General features: G+C 39.0%; 1 protein-coding gene across 1 annotated transcript in view; it reads left to right on the top strand.

The window, feature by feature from the left end:
* The first annotated feature begins 4,476 nt into the window (after nt 1-4,476).
* Nucleotides 4,477-19,746, top strand: part of LOC104965216 (TRAF2 and NCK-interacting protein kinase-like) — a 48,189-nt gene continuing 32,919 nt past the window's right edge. Inside the window, exon 1 of the mRNA XM_010794176.1 lies at nt 4,477-4,552. Coding sequence (XP_010792478.1) covers nt 4,477-4,552 — 76 coding nt within the window. The remainder of the gene's footprint in view (nt 4,553-19,746) is intronic.

Here is a 19,746-nt window from a genome sequence, read left to right as displayed (position 1 = left end):
TGTTGCCTAATCATTTTGGTTTTATAAACATTTTGTTTCCATCGATCCATCTTCTCCCGCTTATCCGTGGTCGGGTCGCGGGGGTAGCAGTTCCAGCAGAGAGCCCCAAACTTTCACCTTACCCCTAAGGGAGACGCCAGCCACCCTGCGGAGAAAACCCATCTCGGCCGCTTGTATCCGCGATCTGGTTCTTTCGGTCGTTACCCTCACCTATGGTCACATTTTGTTTCAGTTGAGTCAATTTCCCACTGGGCCCACCTAGTTATTTAACCAATAAATACTTTATCAATTGATTTTCCTCGAAAAGGATCTCTATCAGGATATATCCATATTGATTTATTGGCGCAAGTCACATGTTTGATAAACCATATAGATTACCACAACTGATTTTGTCCTATAACAATAATGTATATTACAATAACAACAGTTATTCACAGAACTCTATCCTGGAAAAATATGATTCTGCTATTTAGAAAAAACAAAATGTCCATGTGTCTTCCTGTTTAATCTATCAAATTGGGAGTCAATAGACGAGCAGGAATTGGCCTTTGATGGGAAATCAGTGTAGGTCAATGGCCTTACAAAGACATTTCAGCAGAAGTAGTTCCTGTCCGTCACTGGAGGGCAGAGTTCTTATGTAAAGACTCCCATTCAAAGCCCACCACACTTGACTGTACAGTAAGTTTTGGGACACGTACACTCCTCTGCAATGGCCTTCAGACGCTGCTGATGACCATCGTGCACCCTTCACTTCCTCCTTCTGCCCCCGTGCTCTCACATTCATTAAGTGCATCTTATTCCCTTGTCTCCCTCTTTCTCTGTTTCTTTCTTTCTTGCCCGTCCTACATCGACTCAACTGCCATCCATTGTCTCGTTTTTTTTGCCAGCGCACACAAACGCTCTATTTCCTCCATGAATCAATTAAACTTTTCAGTCTTGCAGCTCTGTGCATCAATCACTGAGGGCTTTTGATTTCAGTCTGGCAAAGTGACGTTGAGGGCAGGAGTCAGCCTTGGCTCCCCTTAAAGGAACCATCCTATACAATCATGTCAATATATATAGAGCTGAGGGAAGAATAGCAAACAGCTGCTAAGAAACCAACAGGGATACGAGCTCACACACACACACACACACACACACACACACACACACACACACACACACACACACACACACACACACACACACACACACACAGTTAACCTTGCCTGAGGGGGAATAGGAGCTAGGAACAATACAATGAGGGATAAAGGTTGGTAAATATGTTTGAAATAAAATCATGGACTAGAGCAGGGGTCCCCAACCTTTATTGTGCCAAGGAACGGCAGATACATTAAAAAAAATGTGCGGACCGGTTGTCAATTCTGTCAATTTGATTCTGATTGTCTGATTTGAATATTTACTCACCAGCAGGTGGCAACAGAGGCTGATTGTATTTAACAGCCTGAAGAAATACCAATATGCATCCAAAACATATTAACAACGTTTAAAACCAGGATACAATTAAAACAAAAAATTAGGACCGCTTTACAAATATGAATATAATATATCATATAGCCTAATATAGGTGGCAACAGTGGCTAATTGTATGTAACAGCCTGAACAAATAATAGAACAATATGCATCCAAAACATATTAACACAGTTTAAAACCAGGATACAATTAAAACAAATTAGGACCACTGTACACATATTGATATAACTGAAATGTCAGTGAGACCCCTGGGCTTGTTTGCCAGCAATAATAACGTCATACCGGGGCGTTCGTTCCGGTGCACTCCGACAGCATTTAGCACTACATCGAGATTAAGATTAAACTAACTTATTTTGGGAACACCCACATACCTATGGAGTTGGCCAGATGTGTGTAAATTACTGTTCATGGTAATTTGAAAACAAAAGCCGTTGTTGGACACACACAAACACACCAAACACACACACACACAGCGGAGCTGAGCAGAACACATACACACACACATCATGCACCTTTGTGACCGGACATTTCCTCCATACAACGAGTAATAGGGGGAATAATCGGGCCGTTCGATGTGTGTGTGTGTAGAGGTGTGTGTGGTTGAAACGTAGCAGCCTGCAGTGGGGAACACAGTGAAGGCGGTGTGTATGCGCTGGTGCTGCACTTCTCAGAGGCTGCCTCCTGATGTTGCAGCCATTTCATGAAGTGAAGGAGGCTTTACAAATAAAAAAATAGCTCTACACCCCTGGCCTCAATGTCCTTAAAATTAAGCCGAGTTCAAAATATATCTAAAATAATGTATGCACTGCCATTCTCCCACAAACATAACAGTCTGCGATTAAACGGTTGTCTCCTGTGTGCTCCACTTCCTATTGGCGCACCACCTGTAACTTTCTCTGCGCACGAGAGGCTTAGACCTTATGCTAACCAATTTTGATTTATTTTGTATGTTTTGGATGAAATAATATGACTGGTATAAAATAAAATAAAAAAAGATTTTTTTTGATAAAAGATTTTTATATATTTATAATTCTGCAAATATTACGATAAACCCACAGCTATTTCGCGGCCCGGCCCGGCAGTAACACCTCTGCGGCCCGGTACCGGTCCGCGGACCGGGGGTTGGGGACCCCTGGACTAGAGCACTCCGCTTTGCTGTTTTGAAGGCAACTGTCTGACAGGATTGATAAGTACCTCGTTGAATCCCATCATTTACCTGTGTATTGCAAGGTCAAATGATAAAACAAAATAAAAATTAATGGTGATGAGATGACAATAAGACTTATAATCAGCTTATGGCTCTATTTACCTCAAGATCATGCTACTCCATGTCCAAATATAGTAACAGAACAATCTAGTTATATGTACACCTCATGACTAAACACTTTAGAGGCAAGCTTGAAGTCTGGGTAAGCCTGTAGCCAACTATTTCGATAATTTATCAGTAGTTTGAATGGACTTTTCAAAGAAATATGCACTCAATTATGTGGTTCTATTTTTAAAATGTGAATATGATCAAGTGTTTTTCTTTGTTCCTTGTATGATATTAACTTTGCATTGTTTGTGCCTTGAGAAAAAAGTTCTTTGTTTGGAAATTGTGATGGACATATCATTTCTAACTCCACACCGGACCACCATGAGACACCCTTCAGTGTATTTTGCCCATGGCAATTAAAGCGATAGTGTTTTTGATTCAGTCGGGGCCCACACCAGCCCGAGGCGTTCCTGATACTCCCTCTCTGCGGGCTGTGACTGGCTTTTAGCTCCCCTAAAAGCTCCCCCAGGAGGCAGATAGGAAATTAAGTCATTTTAAGGCCCATTGGCCGTAAGCCCCAACAGCAGGCAGAGAGACGCCGGGGGCCGTTTAGTCTAAAATGCACAAGGTTTTAACAGCTAACTACAAGTTTATTACAGCCCCTAGAGAGAGAATTAAAGACACAGCTGAAAAGATGAGGGATGGAGACAAATAGACAAATAATAAAAGGTTATTTTTGTATCGACAGATGTGATACTGACGAGACAAAATTACAAAAACAATAGCGAGATATAAAATAGAAGCTACCTCAAATTAAACTTTGAACATTGCAGCAATGAATAAAGTGCGGCAACTTGATGATAGTCATTAGCACAGAGTAGGAATTTTAAAAACCTACAATTAGTGCGTAATATAATGTCAACACCGCACAGAAAGTGGCTCAGCAGATGGATGAGCGCAATTAAGTTTCAGTACATGTCTTCCAACCAAAGAAAATCTAAATAATTGTTGCTGAATGGTTTCTGATTCTGAGTCTGAGAAACATTATTGGAGGAGAAGTATGCCATTTTCCATCTGGGATGATATGTGAAGAGCTTTTTCTAATGCAATGAAAGCATTTTATGGAAGAATTGCCTTCGGTGCACATTTGCCTATTTGACCTTAGAGCTGAATGCAGCTTTGTTTGTGTAAGTATGTATCTGAGCGGGAAGGTACATCAGAAGAGGCCTTCAGGGTCATCTTGGAAAATAATGATCATGACAAAGTGAGAAAAAAGCTTGAGCAAATCCAAATAAGATAAGTGGAAAACATTAATCAGAGAACAATTTCTACAATTTAATCTGTGATGAAATATCTAATCCTACTGTAACTAGCGAAATGTGCTCTTAATAACACTTCAATTACTTATGTCTCACACACACACACGTCTCACACACACACTTTAATAATGTATGAGTGCCCTTCTCTCCGCTTCTTTGATCTGTTAATTATGATAAAACTGGTAAGGGTCTGGTGATTAGCGATGGCACAGTGAAGAGTGCCCTGAGTGTTATATTACACCACATCTCATTTAGGACCAGAAGAGAGAAGACAACAAAGTGAAGATGTAAGGATGACAGAAGAAGCCTGAAGAGAGCCCGGCCTCATGGGACTTTTGAAAAAAGGTTTTAACTTGGGAGAAATTCCCTCTGTGCCACTTCTCTCTCAATCACCTCGATATATTCTGATGAATAAATATGTTAATAAGTATGGAGTTCACAGAGTTTGACAAGGACTGCTTTAGAATGCAGATCCTGCCAAGAAGGAGACGGCTGCTGACCACACGTAACACCTCATCATCTACTGCGTTGGTTATTACTGTGGTAGAAAAACAGCTTGCAAAGTGTGTCTTTCTGAATGTTAAATGTCGTTGAATGATTAGTAAATGTGGTCAATAAGACAATATTTATTTGAAAATAATTGTAATGGTCTACCACCAGACAGCTCCTTCAGCGACAGGCTGCTGCACCCCAGCTGTCACACGGAGAGATACCGCAGGTCCTTCCTTCCTGCAGCGGTCAGACTATACAACCAGCACAGCCCCTAGCAGACCCCCCCTCCCCTGCACACACCACAACACAGACTATATCACCCCTTGCTGCTAAATACCAATCAACTATGTGCAATATGTGCAATATATATATATGCCGTTAATAACTGTGTAATTTATAACTGGCTGCTAAATCCTTAGAACCGTTACAAGGTGTGTTTTTTTTTGCATTTTGTATCTTGTAAATTGTGTAACTTGGTGCAGTTAAATACCATCAAACTATGTGCAATATGTGCTATATGTGCAATATATACATTATACACATATGCCATTAATAACTGTGTAATATATACCTGGCTGCTAAATCCTAAGAACTGTTACAGGATTTGTATTTTGGAAAGTATTTTTCTTTTACTTTTATTTTTTACATTATATTTTTATTATATCATAACTTAGTACTTTTTTCTTAACATAGGTAACATTAAGCTGTCTGTGGCTCTTTCCTGCTGTAACGATGCACATTTCCCCTCGGTGGGACTAATAAAGGTATTCTGTTTCTGAAACTGTTTACTCCTTTAATACCAAGGGCGTATTGGGCCTATATCGAGGATCAGATTTGACCATAATTCTTTTACATCAAAGTGATTACTTTTTGATACATTAGATACATGTATCGTAAAGTGGTAAAAACAATCCTCTGATCTAGTTATTTTACCCATAAACTGATATCGCAGAAAAAGATGTATGAGGACATTAATTGATATTGCGATATATAAAAACTATGGTATGCCTGTGACACAAGATTTTCATCAACATAACTACACTGTAGCTATGTTTGTTTGACAAGTAAAGAACCTTGAACTACTTTACTAATTATCTTAGTTACTACATGGCACTTATTCAGGAAGACCATTTTCAACAACTACGAGGCCATTAACTATGATTTATTTCTAAGTAAACTCCCAATGACTGCTTGTTGATAATAAGTAAGGAAGTTGTTCTGAGTATAACTTAGTATTAAGATTGTATCGTGCTGTATTTAGTAAGGACCTCATAAGGTTGTAGTGCATGAGTGGCAGCGTCCAGGGCTGAGAAATGAAGCAGTAGTTGCAGCAGTAGAGTGCCATAATGGATTTACTAAGTGTGAAGAGAAGGCAACTGGAAACCTGTGTGGGTTAATAAGTGTCAAACCTCTTATGAATTAGTTATGAGCAAAGATCTCACTGTAGAATTATTTTTAACAGGCAACAGTTTTAGTTTTGTTTCATGAAAAATGACCACATTTAAGTGTTTTAAAGGAGAATGACTATACTTATGGTACTACCTCTTAATAAGGCCCATATTGAGCAAAGCATATTATATTTTATTTACAAAACGTCCTTACTTATTATCAGTGAGCAGCTTTTAGGGGGTATTGAAGGAAAACTATTAGTTAATGGTCTAGTAGCTGTTAAATATCATAAGGCAGATACGGCATTGACAGCATGATTTATAACAAATATAAAGCCAATGTGCCTTCGTATAAGCAATTAGTTAATGGTGAATATGTAACTTACTATAAAGTGTTACCGCTTATATCAGGGGTGTCAAACTCAATTTCATTGCGGGCCACATTCACATTATGGTTGCTCTCAAAAGGCCGGTTGTAACTTTAAGACTATATAAAAATACATATATACATATTTAATATATATAAAATAATGTATTATATTACATTATTGCCTCTGCATTGGATTATTTTTGGATAGGGTAATAACTTCATAATTAACTATGTCTGAAAGCAGAAGTCTAGGGCAAATAATTGCAAGTCTCTTCAGTAAGAATGTCACAAAATGATTTAAAAAGAAAAGCCAAATTCTGCAAAAAATAAAAAGTGACATTTTGAAAAAAAATTACATTTAAAAAATAAAAGTAAAATTCTGAGAAGAAAGTCCAATTTGAGATGCATTGTGGGACATGTAGTTTATGGGCAACGTGCTTCTGCGAAGTAGCATGTAACCGTATAATAAACATATCATATTTTTTGCAACCTAAAAAGAAGTCGCGGACCGGATTTGGCCCCCGGGCCTTGAGTTTGAAACCCCTGGTTTATATCATCCACTGACACTAATCTATGTGTAAGGGACTTTGCACCAGCAAAGGCAGTATGAAGAAGTTATCGAAAAACAAGGATGTAAACAAAGCTTATATATAGTCTGTTTTATAGTCTGTTTAAGGTCAGCACAGATCATACTGGTAGTTATCAGGAAACTCCACATGTGACCATTAGATTGACAGAAATCTTTTATGAGATATTTTGTAAATAACTAATAGATTAGAGAGGCTTAACAATGTAAAAACAGAGGGTTCTGCCTGTTGAATGGCTGCCTCTAATGTCATTACTAAAACTAAAGAAAAATAAATGGCTTTGTACCGTTACAGAAGTGTTTCTATTACCCTCCAAAACAGGGTGAGAGACCTCAGGGTGTTCCTGCTCAGGGAATTTGAATAGGGCTGTGCCTTATTCAAACTTTTTTTATGCACCCTTGAAAATGTGATTATTTTACTAAGTACCTGAAGACCTGCTGAAAAAGAGTGTCACGCAAACACAAGACTGCTTTGAAAATAAACACATTGCCCTGTTATGGTTGGAAATGGATGTATGTTGATTGTGTGTGTCTACAGGTAACCAGTGCTTTAGCGAGGTGGTGGCAGCAGAAGTTGTCAAATCAAATCACTGTCCCCCAAATTGGATTGGAAAAACTAACCTGAACCCAATCTACAACCGAGGTGACTGAAACTCCCAACTCTGACAAAACACGAAAAGAGTAATGCATACCTAAACCAGATTATAGTCCAATCATGTGCTCACGCTAATAAAAATGCGACCACTTGTGAAACTCATGATTAAGTCCTGTGAGTCAAAGGGAACCAAATCCTCCACATCCTCCATAGGATTGAGAGTATTCATTAACACTCTCTTCTGATCTGCAGGAACCCTCATGTGAATATGATCAATTAACTTCTTTACCTGTCCCACTTGATTAATACATCCATTCCGGCAGATTGCACACACATTCATTTAGATCTGAAGAAGACATGTCAGTCTTTACCTGATCAATGACAAGCAGAACGGTCGCAAATAAAAACCTCATCAAACTGCCAATCACCTGAAAACCAATCAGCAACAATCAACTATAGCACGTGGGTTAGCAATGCTGCGGACACATTGCATCTGCTTCCCATTGACAGCTAATTTTCCCATTTATCTTTTTTTGCTACACTGCAGTGAATAGTCCTGATCATGTGTTGGCCTGTGTGTGAAAATATAATTATATTTAAATATCTTAATTCTAGCTCTGAGATACATTAATGTAGCTTTTCTTTTATCTGTGAACATGCTCGTGGCCCACTGCTGCAGAATCCGGAGTTCAACAAAAGCTGCTCTTGCTGTTACAACGTCTTCATTAAACCTGCTGAGATTCACTCTCATATGCATTCATCCCAACAAATCACCCACATTCCGAGGGATTAAATAATGCTGCTGAAATAATACACCAAGAAGTTAAAGCTGCTTTGTCATAACTCCAACAATCGTTATACAGCAACTACAGCTAAATGCTTAATTATAATTCCCTAGATTAGATTAAGCGCTTGGCTTGCAAAAACGCAGAAGAGGCCTCTTAAAAAACATATTGCCAGAATACCTCTTTGTGATGAAGCAAAGACTATTGCAACACTGGTGCACATCTAAAGCTGCAGAGCCCCTGGGATATTTCAAATGCTTTTATTATTGAGGAATTTATAATATTTTACATGTAAGGAAAGAGAAAAATAAAAAAGAGATGCACAGTGGACAACAGTCTTTATCTATCTTACTGAAGTCTTTCCTTTTCAGATAGTTATAGCACACAACCTCACATTCTATTGCCTTATCAGGAGCTATTTCTATACAAATGGAGCACAGGCACTTGTGTTTGTGTCAGTGTTGTCAAGGAGGAACATCCGTTCCTGGACAGGAGCATGACTCTCTCCTTTCTTATCGGGCTGAGAGAGGTGACAGACAAGAACAGATTACTCCGATATCCGGGGGTGGGGAGAGAGCGAGGGATGAAAGCGCATGAAAGAGAAAAAGAACCGATATCTGAAACAGCTCTCTAACCTCAGCACATCAATACTATCAAAGTACTCTAAATAATATGATGTGGGACTGTCTGTGAAATCTATAATGCAACAAACAGGGCATGACTATGAAATGTCACGTCTGTAAAACTGGTGTTTGGTGAAGGAATCAATGAATGCTACCTGCCACAGGGCCTGGTGAGCGTTCAGAAAGGCAACATTTGTGATGGTGGCTGCATCGTGAGGATGAAGTGTATCCAGCAAAGTGCCAAGGTGGTTGGAGGTGGCAATAACAGCTCCACTTCTCCGAGCATTTCGATTTATAATTTTTTGATTGGTCGGAATAAATAAATGATATGTTGAGGTGAAATGTATTAATATCTTCACCAATTTTCTTACGAACCAAGAAAGTCCTCCAGTCCTTCCACAAAATGTGTGTTACCACTCCTGAGGCAGAGCAGGAGTCTTCAACTTCTTTAAAAATATGTTTACATAGTAATCAGTATTCTGGAGCAGCCTGTGGGCAGCCTCCTCACAGGATGGACACCATGGGGAAAGTTTTAGTTTCTATAAAGCTCATATTATCGCTCATTAAATAATACAATCTATGACTTCAAATCAATCTCAATATCTGCTACTTATGTAATGAATTATGAACTGCATGCTAAATAATATTGTTTATGTATAATGACACAATCCTGTAGCCCCCAAAAGGTAAAAGTCAAGACATAGACATTAAATAAGCTTATTAATAATAACGTAGGGCTGGGAGATACGGAGAACATCAAATGTCAAATTATTTCTGACCAAATAATGGGATATTGCTACAATATTTTAGGTTTGATTAATGGTGCTTCCACATCCAACAATTAAATCATAAATAATGTAGTAGGTAAAGTCGCCATGGAAACCAGCAAAAGACAACACTCATGCCATGTTAGAAAATCTAAAATCAAAGATTTGACATAATATCGATATTTTGCTCGGCTGTAGAATAGAGTGAGCGACTGAACCTTTTACAGCATATCATCATCATGATAATAACAGGTGTCAAGTATAGTGACAAGTACAGTTAACTATGAGGTAAGGTGACACTTCCCATTACATATTATCAACGTGTGAGATCTCTTTAACGTAATCCTTAACTAAGACATAACTGACATCTATAATCAGGAAAATGACTACATGACTAACAGGATGCAGCAGTTCACTGATTGTAGCATTGATCTTAATGATGTTACAAAACAGCTGCTACTCATCTGTAAGAAGGATGCGCTTTAAGAGACAGGAAGTTACTTTAATGAACAAGTTTGCAGAGACGGCGGCTGACATCCTTCTGTCCACACTGACAGCACTGAAGATTTGCCCAATTACAGCGAACCTGATTATCGTCCAGCGTTTCTGTCGCACCTGCACCACAGCGGGGAAATCTGGGACACAAACATGTATAATGGGAGCGGGTCTCTTTTTCATTTGCTAGCTTATTAAGTTGAACATGGACAATTAATTACTGAAGCGTTATATAATATGAAGCCCTTTTGTTATTTCGTGGCTTATTAACTCAAACATGCGCGATGAACCATTAAAGTACAACATGAAACTGTATGAAGCTTGATGCAAAATATGCTTTCATGCCATTAGCAATGTTTTTAATGTGCATTAAATTAAAAACATCAATCTCAAATGTTCACTGGACCCATTGAAAAAAGTCCAGCAGTATTTAATTACCGGGCAGGAGAAACGGCTTCTTATATCAATGTTCAAATGATGCACGGCAAGTCGGTAACTATTCCACTGTAGTAAAAGGTGTTGATGAGTGACAGCAGGAGAGGCTATGAATTCAAAATATTTTTTATAATGGCACAGCTGTCACATCAGTAAATACTAATTTGTGAGGATGGAATCTAATACAGCGTGGCACAGATGTCAAGCAACCGACTCCATTACCAGAACAACGATCTAAAAAGACGAAAGTAATTGGCAATTTTATCATTTAATGTGAGTTGTAAAAAAGAAAGGGAGAGATGGGACCAGGCTTTGAATCCAATAATTTATGTGATACACATAGTTGGGTGCATGCAAATAAACTGCTTCAACCAAATTAACGATGTCTAATAGACTCTGTATATTCACTGTGTAAGCAACCAGGGATCAATAAAGTACCCTATTACTTTTTTTAGATCGCAGACAGAGTTGAAATGGTCTTCCACAGAGAGAGAGTTTATCTTGACAGAACCACAGCGTTAGAAGCAAGAGCAAACATGATACAGATGTGGTGGGATAATGTATGAACAGGACATAATGGTTACAAATACAAATATCTCTATCTTTATATTGTTTATTTATTATTTTTGACTTAATTGGCCAACTGCTAACTTAATAAATGGTTTGGTCATAACAATGTAAAGAAATGGTTTCTGTTACACATTTCTAGAGCACAAGGGGACGTCTTCAAATGTCTCGTTTTGCTGGAAAATGGTTGCATACACTAAAGAAATGTTGTTTATTATTACATTAGACAACATAAAAGCACCAAATCCTTTTTAATTCAAAAGCTGGAACAACAATAGTTTGGAATTTGTGCCTCAACTTGGAAAATAATAAGCAACTATTTTGGTCTTTACATTTTTAAGAGAGACCCTATGATTGTTTAGTTAAAAGTCAATTTAATAAGCAACCAAGTAAACTCAAAAAGGTTTCAAAAAGGTTGCATGTTTTCTACAGTTTCTGAAGAAGTTGTGTAACTAGATGCTGTTCCCTTTGACCAGGCTCAGTGGGATCAGGCCTGAAGTCTGTCTGTGTTTCATTCGGTTTTGGTGACGATCATCAGCGGTGACACAGGGAGCCAAAGACTCACGAGAGCAGTCACAGATCACCTGCTCCTAAATGGTGCCAACAGTCAGACCTCAGATGCTACAACTTCAATCTGATAAATCTATTTTCTCTTATTTCTACACTTTATTCCACTGAAAAAAAGACACAGTACACAAACATGTGGTTACGGTTAAACTGAAGTGCGTGGAATGTCACAGCCCCTTGCATTAACTTAAAACTTTATCAATAAATAATTAAGTACACACTGTTAGTTTTGTTTATGGACGATACTTTAAAACAAATTAAATCTTTTTTTTACGTTTTTATTCGAACACATATAGTCGGATATTAGTTTTAAACCCATTTGCTGTCGAAAAAATTCTGCTTTGATGTGACACATTTGGAAAAGTAATAACATTTTTAACAATTCTAATTAGAATGAGACGGAGTCACTCATGAGAAGTAATTGGGAAATGTTCCTGCAGCGTTTTCCACAAAGTGAATAAATCTACAGCAGCAGTGCAGCAGGGAGCAGAACCTATATGTTTGTAATGTGATAAATTCACAGCATGCAAAAATGTCATGGACTAATCTATTGAGACTTCAAACTGGAGTGAGGAGTGTCATGGTACGGAATTAAGATACACATGGAGGTTAATGAAATACGACGGGTAGGTTCATAAAACATGCTATATTAGTTTAACTCTCTGTCATCCATTATGCATTTCATTCAAACGTAGTTTATCCTAAGCAATTTGCATGACATTCAGCTCTCCTGCGGTGCTCCTGTGTGCGACAAACATATCAAATTATTCTCAGATAAAGCTAACCATCAGGAAAAACAGCAGATGTCACAAGAAGAACATCTGAAGTCAACATCAAAACGTGAACTACAGAAAGTTGCCAAAAAATCTATTCATTTTCAACAATACAGAACACTTCAACAGAGAATTCCTTAATACAACAGAGAGAAACATTCCACACTACAGTATTGTGGCGCTCTCTAACCGGTTCACTGACAGACCAACGGAGACTCATTTAAAGAGTTCATCTTAAAGGTTAAAGCGACAAATGTAAAGCAATATGGGCAGCGATGAGAAGAACAGAAACAAAAACAAACACTGAAGAGACCGCTATAATTTAGTGCACTTAGTGTCATTCGCCCACTATCTCAGAATCACACTCATTTAAAGTAGAAACACACAAGCACAAGATGCATCTCTGAAGTGCTCTTCAAAGATGCTCAGGGTCCACTTAACAGGAATGGACATTTATGCGATTTGAGCCAAACAAGTCTTACTCTTTTTTACAGCCCATTTTATTAATATTCAGCACGTCGGGTATGACAGGAGGTTTGACAGGTTTACCCGATGCATCTCGTCTAATTTTTTATTCAGTTAGTAGAGGATAATTACAATCTTTAAATACACAAATACAAATACACACACTTAATCAGGCTTGAAGAAAAACACATAAAATGCCATGGCACTCAGGAGTCAGAAGATAAAATGAAACGACATATTTGTTTTGGTTCAAATGTTTCCAGAGGCATTTGTCACATCCTTCTCATTATATTAAATATTTCCTATGTCAATAACTAATAACTACAATAGACTATAACTATTACTACTACTATCTGTAATACTATGTGCAACAAAAAGTCATTTGGTTCTTTCTCGGTTGGCCCAGTCCCCTCGAAATATATCTGAAAAAGACTAATTAACAACACACGATGCCAAAGCAACAAAAGCAAAGACAGAGGATTAATAAAAATTGTGAATGCCTTGCTTGCCAAGTGAGGATGGATCAGATGGCGACTTGGACCAGGAGGATATGAGGAAAGCCTCCAGCTTCAGGAGGAAAACAATGCAGCGGATCCGAAATGTACTTGGTCTATTCTTCAGAGCCGGTTAAATCAGATGGGAAACTGAACAGCTGTGCGAAATAATTGATCCCACATGTGATGTCAAGCACGCAAGCTGTCTCAGTCTAAAAATCTGAGAGGTTAGAGCTCTCAAAAACAAACTTACAGCGGGGACATGAGATTGGCATCCTAGGATTTACTGTTTAGCCTGCTGATGTAGTTTGACACCTCCATCGTGTTCAGATTGAGGATTTGAGACTGCCTCCATTCCTTTAATCATTTATAATCAGCACTATCCAAACTGGTTTCAAGACTAGAAATGGCTGTAATCAACACGATGAGCTTAATCATGACCTGGGGAGAACTCCATCAGCACAAATACTTTCTTGTGTCAACCCTTCATTTCCGTCTAATGCATGATTAGGGTCAGAAGAAGTTATAAGAACCAAGCATTCCTTATATCTTAACCCTGGTCTTTTATTTATAAGCAAACTCTTTTCTAAGAGTTAGGGAAGAATTTTCGAAGAAAGAAAGTGTCAGACATATTCACAGTCTTTCCTCAGAAGATTCACTGACAGAAATCTCTAGAGTGACCATTATGTTCTGAGGGCCTAATTAATTTAGTCCTAAGTGCTTTCAGTGCTAATGTCCTCCATTGTTCTCTGGAGGATATGAAGGAGAAAAGGAAAGGATAACCTATCTATCTGTACAGTGTGGACTTTTTTTTATCAAAAGAAATCTAGCAGGCAGCCAGAGGGAGATCCCCGTCAGATGACTGTAGGTTAGGACAAAGATGATGGCTCACACCAGATAATGAAAAACTCAGTCAATGCCTATCACAGGGGCCTTCTGGTGTTAGACGTTTTTAAGAGATAATTATTCATATATAAAATTAAGTTTTAGATTTGAAACTGAATCTTTGAACATTAGAGAATACTTGAGGTGAGAAGGCTCTCCAGTGTTTCCTGGACTCCATTATCCGGCCAGCTTGTCCAGTGTGAGGGAGTTTGCCGTTTAACAAGTACAACACAGCCAAACTCTTGTTTAGTTCAAGAGGTACATATTGAATGTGTCTATTGATGCCCGAAGGACAGCTTGACACCCTCAAGAGAAAAACAGGCTGGAGAGCTTTTTTAAATCTGTTTTTCTCTTCTCTTTGAAGTTTAAACTGCCAGAAAAAAAAGACCAATCCCTCAGAAGAAAGCTGTGTAGCTGTCAATTGTGTTGTGGTTTAGGCAATAACAGCGCTGTTAGTCCTCGTAGCTTGTTATATTATGCCATGCTTGGAGAGAAAACATCTTTGATGGTCATGGTTAATCAACAGCTAGAAAAGTCCTAAAGGAAAATGTAAAACAACAAATCTATAACAGACACTGCTGTTTCTTTTACTATTCAGCCTCCTAAAAATAAAGCCAACTTCCATTGAACTTCAAAGGAGTTGAACAACAAAAACATCATATAATAACAAATTTGTCGTTCAGTAAATTGCGAACATACGTACATGGAGGGCTACAACTAAGATTTAGTGTCATTGCCTGTTAATTATTTTCTCAACTGATGAATCACTTGGCCAATACAAATTGTTGACCAAGTTCGAAATGCTCATTTTGTCCAACCAACAGTCCAGAACTCAAATAAAATCAGATTACAATCATAAAAGTCTAACATACTAACTATGGATGGCATTCATTTGGCCTCCAGTGAGACTGTAAGGAATCTTGGTGTTATATTTGATCAGGGTTTATCCTTTAACGCCCACATAAAATCAATCTCAAGGACCGCCTACTTTCATCTACGTAACATTGCAAAAATCAGGCATATCTTGCTTCAAAACGATGCAGAAAAACTAGTCCATGCATTTGTTACTTCAAGGCTGGATTATTGTAACTCATTATCAGGGTGTACCAAGAAGTCAGTCAAGTCGCTTCAGTTAATTCAAAATGCTGCAGAGTTAGGAAAAGGGACCACATTAATCCTGTTCTGGCTGCCTTACACTGGCTCCCTATAGAACACAGGATATCATTTAAAATTCTTCTTCTCGCCTACAAAGCCCTTAATGGGCAGGCGCCATCTTACCTTAAAGAACTCATTATACCCTACTGTCCTACTAGGGCATTGCGTTCCAAGAATGCACGGTTGTTGGTTGTTCCTCAAGTCTCTAAAAGTACAATGGGAGCCAGAGCCTTTTCTTATCAAGCTCCACTTTTGCGGAATCAGCTTCCAGTTTGTGTTCGGGCGGCAGACACCCAATCCGTTTTTAAGAGTGTGCTTAAGACCTTCCTTTTTGATAAAGCTTATAGTTAGGGCTGATTAGACTCAGCCCCTAGTTTTGTTGTTATAGGCTTAGACTGTCAGGGGACACCTTACGTCTTCCTTCTCTCTGTCTGTACCTGTGTACTCATGTTCCGAATGACCCAGCTTCCCCCAAATTTCTTTTTGGTGTACGCCGGGATCGTGAGCCCTGGATCCTGAGTNTTGAAGCAAGATATGCCTGTATTTTGCAATGTTACGTAGATGAAGTAGGCGGTCCTGGAGATTGATTTTATGTGGGCGTTAAAGGATAAACCCTGATCAAATATAACACCAAGATTCCTTACAGTCTCACTGGAGGCCAAATGAATGCCATCCAAATGAATGCCATCCAAATGAATGCCATCCATAGTTAGTATGTTGGCCTTTTATGATTGTAAGCTGATTTTATTTGAGTTCTGGACTGTTGGTTGGACAAAATGAGCATTTCGGACTTGGNGGCGTACACCAAAAAGAAATTTGGGGGAAGCTGGGTCATTCGGAACATGAGTACACAGGTACAGACAGAGAGAAGGAAGACGTAAGGTGTCCCCTGACACTGTCAGGGGACACCTTACGTCTTCCTTCTCTCTGTCTGTACCTGTGTACTCATGTTCCGAATGACCCAGCTTCCCCCAAATTTCTTTTTGGTGTACGCCGGGATCGTGAGCCCTGGATCCTGAGTCGTGGCTGTGCCTGTTGCTGTGGTCCTGGATCCTGAGTCCTGCATCCTGAGTCCTGGATCCAGAGTCCTGGACTTCGAGTCGTGGTTGAGCCTGTCTCTGCGGTCCTGCCTGACTCTCATCATACTACTTCCCTGATGGCTCCCATAGGATTGTTGACATCCTCGTGGATTCATCTTCTTATTATAGACACATGCATTTCCAAACATTTGGTCTACCTATGTTGTAAATGTATTATCTTTTCGATTTACACACGGCATCTATTGCACGTCTGTCTGTCCTGGGAGAGGGATCCCTCCTCTGTTGCGATCCCTGAGGTTTCTCCCATTTCCCCTTTAAACTGTGGGGTTTCTTTAGAAGTTTTTCCTTGTACGATGTGAGGGTCTAAGGACAGAGGGTGTCATATTGTCATGCTGATATTCTGTACAAACTGTGAAGTCCACTGAGACAAATTTAACATTTGTGATATTGGGCTATATAAATAAACATTGAGTGATTGAAGGATTGAATTAGAAGCCAGAACCAGATAATTAGTGACCCTATTCTTAAGAAATAAAAAAACAACCTCAATATGATATCAATTATGCTAGTGAGTTCATATCCAATCACCCAGAATCTATACTTAGTTTATGTGATGAGAAATAATTACCATTGCACTGAAAAACAACATCCACCGAAGAAGGCGAAGAGATTTATCTGAAAGCTAAAGCAAATAATTAGCAACCCTCAGACATATGCCCTTACCATTAGTTGGAGTTCAAACATACCCACATTCACAATTAGAAGTGCTCTTGCAGTGTATCAACAGATAAACTACAGTATAGCAGTTTGTCCACCAGGCAAAGATTCTTGTGAAATACAATGAAAATAGAAACATTATAAGTTCTTCAAAATCAATAAAAACATATAAATGGATGATACAGACAATAAGGAAACTGGCCTGTAGACAGGAAGTTGGTTAGGAGAGAAGTAGAGTCTCCAAGTGTATTCATTACACAAAGATCTAGGCTAAAGACACAATAGCACACAAATCTCTTTATCAGCAGTTTCACGGAAGCCCAAGAGACTTGAGGCTACTTCTGGCAGCAAAAACATCTGGTAAATCTATGAGTATGGCCTGAAACATGACCAACTGGAAAACATTCCAACTGAAAGAAGTGGCTTGGATTTAGCAGAGTCAGCTTACATTTCTGTGTAGAGAACTAGAGTATGGCAGGAAAATTAATCTGTGTGACACGACAAGCCCTGTGCCCCAAGGAACTACATAGAAGAAGCTATAGATAATGAAAGAATGGGTCCATCATGGGGATTTGTATATAACGACGTATATGGGTCATCAGCACCATTGTTGCCTTTAAAAAGACCTCCTACTTAGCTGGGAAATACCACTGAGCTCCATAACCAAGGGATATCAATCTAGTTACAATAGATACACTACAAAGTGCATTGGCAATTTTAACAACCCCAGAAAATGGAAATGTTGTCCTTCAAGTAATTCATCATTTGTAGTAGGAAACTGACTAAGAAATGCATTATTTAGTTGGTCTAAAAGTTTGCTATAGCCAGTATGCTGATCCTTCATGAATAGTTAGTATCTCTGGAAAACAAGGTTGAGGTCCTGAATTTAGCCCCGTCCGCCCACCCACTCCAGAGCAGTTGTCAAAGCACCATGCAGCTGACAGCATCTTATCAGCAGCTGCCAATTACAACATGGGAATCTTATCAGCGTTAGCCAATTAGAACCAGGGGAGTTGCTGTGAGGGAATGTCAACAGCTCACTGAACTTGCCAGAGCTCTTCTCCTTCCATGCCTCTCCATCCAGGCAGCTTTCTGTGAGTCTTCTGTCCCAGTAATAACTGCCAGTGCAATGTTGTGACAAGAAGGGCTGAAGGTACGGCAGGGTTATGAAAGAGCAAGCAGCCCAGAGAGACTTCAAACTTCCTGAAAAATGCAATATTTTAGTACATTTTTGACAGCAGAGGACTTGAAAGACATTCTTTCATTATTCACTTGTCACCATGTGGGTGGGTGTTCAGACTGAAAACAGAAGCTAACACAAGATATTACTAAAACTAAATCAAAGATAAGTCAGAAGTGTGGAACACAATAGATCAGATTTTTTTTTTGTACAAGTCATGCTTTTCAGACGGATTACAGCGTTCGACATAGAGATTAGTTTATCCTTTTTTTTACAGCTTCTTCACTTCTCGCCTAGGCGATATGGAGAAAATCTAATATCACAATATCTTTGACCAAATACCTACATATTGCAAATATATTGTAGGGGTAACTATTGGTGACAGTCATCAGTATTGTGGATACGATGACTAGGTTGGTAAAAGCTAGGGATGCACCGAATATTCGGCCACCGAAAATTATCGGCCGAAAATGGTTAAAAAGGCCTTGCGAAAAAATATCACAGAATGTCAGAGAACAGAGTTACGTTGATCATACTCCGCATATTTGTCCGGGTGTTTTGATTTCAAGTGGTGGAGTAATCCCGAAGTGGTGAAAGTCTTTGCAGTTACACCCCCTCGAGAAATGTCAGCTGAACACGTTTTACAAATCACAATCCGCGCCTCTCTCTCTGATATTTTTAAATATCTCCAAGCGGCAGACATGTTGGCTGTGAGCCAGCCGCGAGCATGGTCGCGCGCCGTGCTTGTCGCCGCGTTTTGATTACGTCATCACAACAACACGTTAGGTTACCAAACTTATAGGTGCATTTGTTGTTGTTGAAGTCCTGGCTGTTACAGTCTTTATTTACACTATTTTGGTGTAGGCCTACTGGCCTAGATGTTTATGCAGTTTTAAAGCACCTTGGCTTTGTTCTGAATGCACTTTGTTGTAGTTATCCTACAGAGAAAAGAAAATGCACTTGACTTGGAATGAATGTACTGTATGCATTCAAAAGTGCTGAATAAATGTTTTATGGACCCATAATAGTGATTATTAGTTAAGTTAAGTTAAGTTAAGTTAAGGCCATAATCATGTCTTTTTCCATAATCAGTAGCTGAACAACATTGGTAAAAAATGTATACATTATATATATATATATATTTCTATTAATCAATTTCGGCCTTTCGGCATTCGGCCAACTGTTTCCTATTTTCGGTATCGGTTTCGGCCAAGAATTTCCCATTCGGTGCACCCCTAGTATTATTAGCTGTAGTGGGTAAATGTGCTCGATATGGAAATAAACGCGAGTGAAGTCTAATCTGACGGGAGAGAGAGATCA

Source organism: Notothenia coriiceps, unplaced genomic scaffold (assembly GCF_000735185.1).
Source record: "Notothenia coriiceps isolate Sejong01 unplaced genomic scaffold, NC01 NC01_scaffold00037244, whole genome shotgun sequence".
In the NCBI taxonomy this organism is placed as follows: domain Eukaryota; kingdom Metazoa; phylum Chordata; class Actinopteri; order Perciformes; family Nototheniidae; genus Notothenia; species Notothenia coriiceps.
The sequence above is the reverse complement of the archived record's forward strand: the minus strand, read 5'-3'. Positions and strand labels throughout refer to the sequence as shown.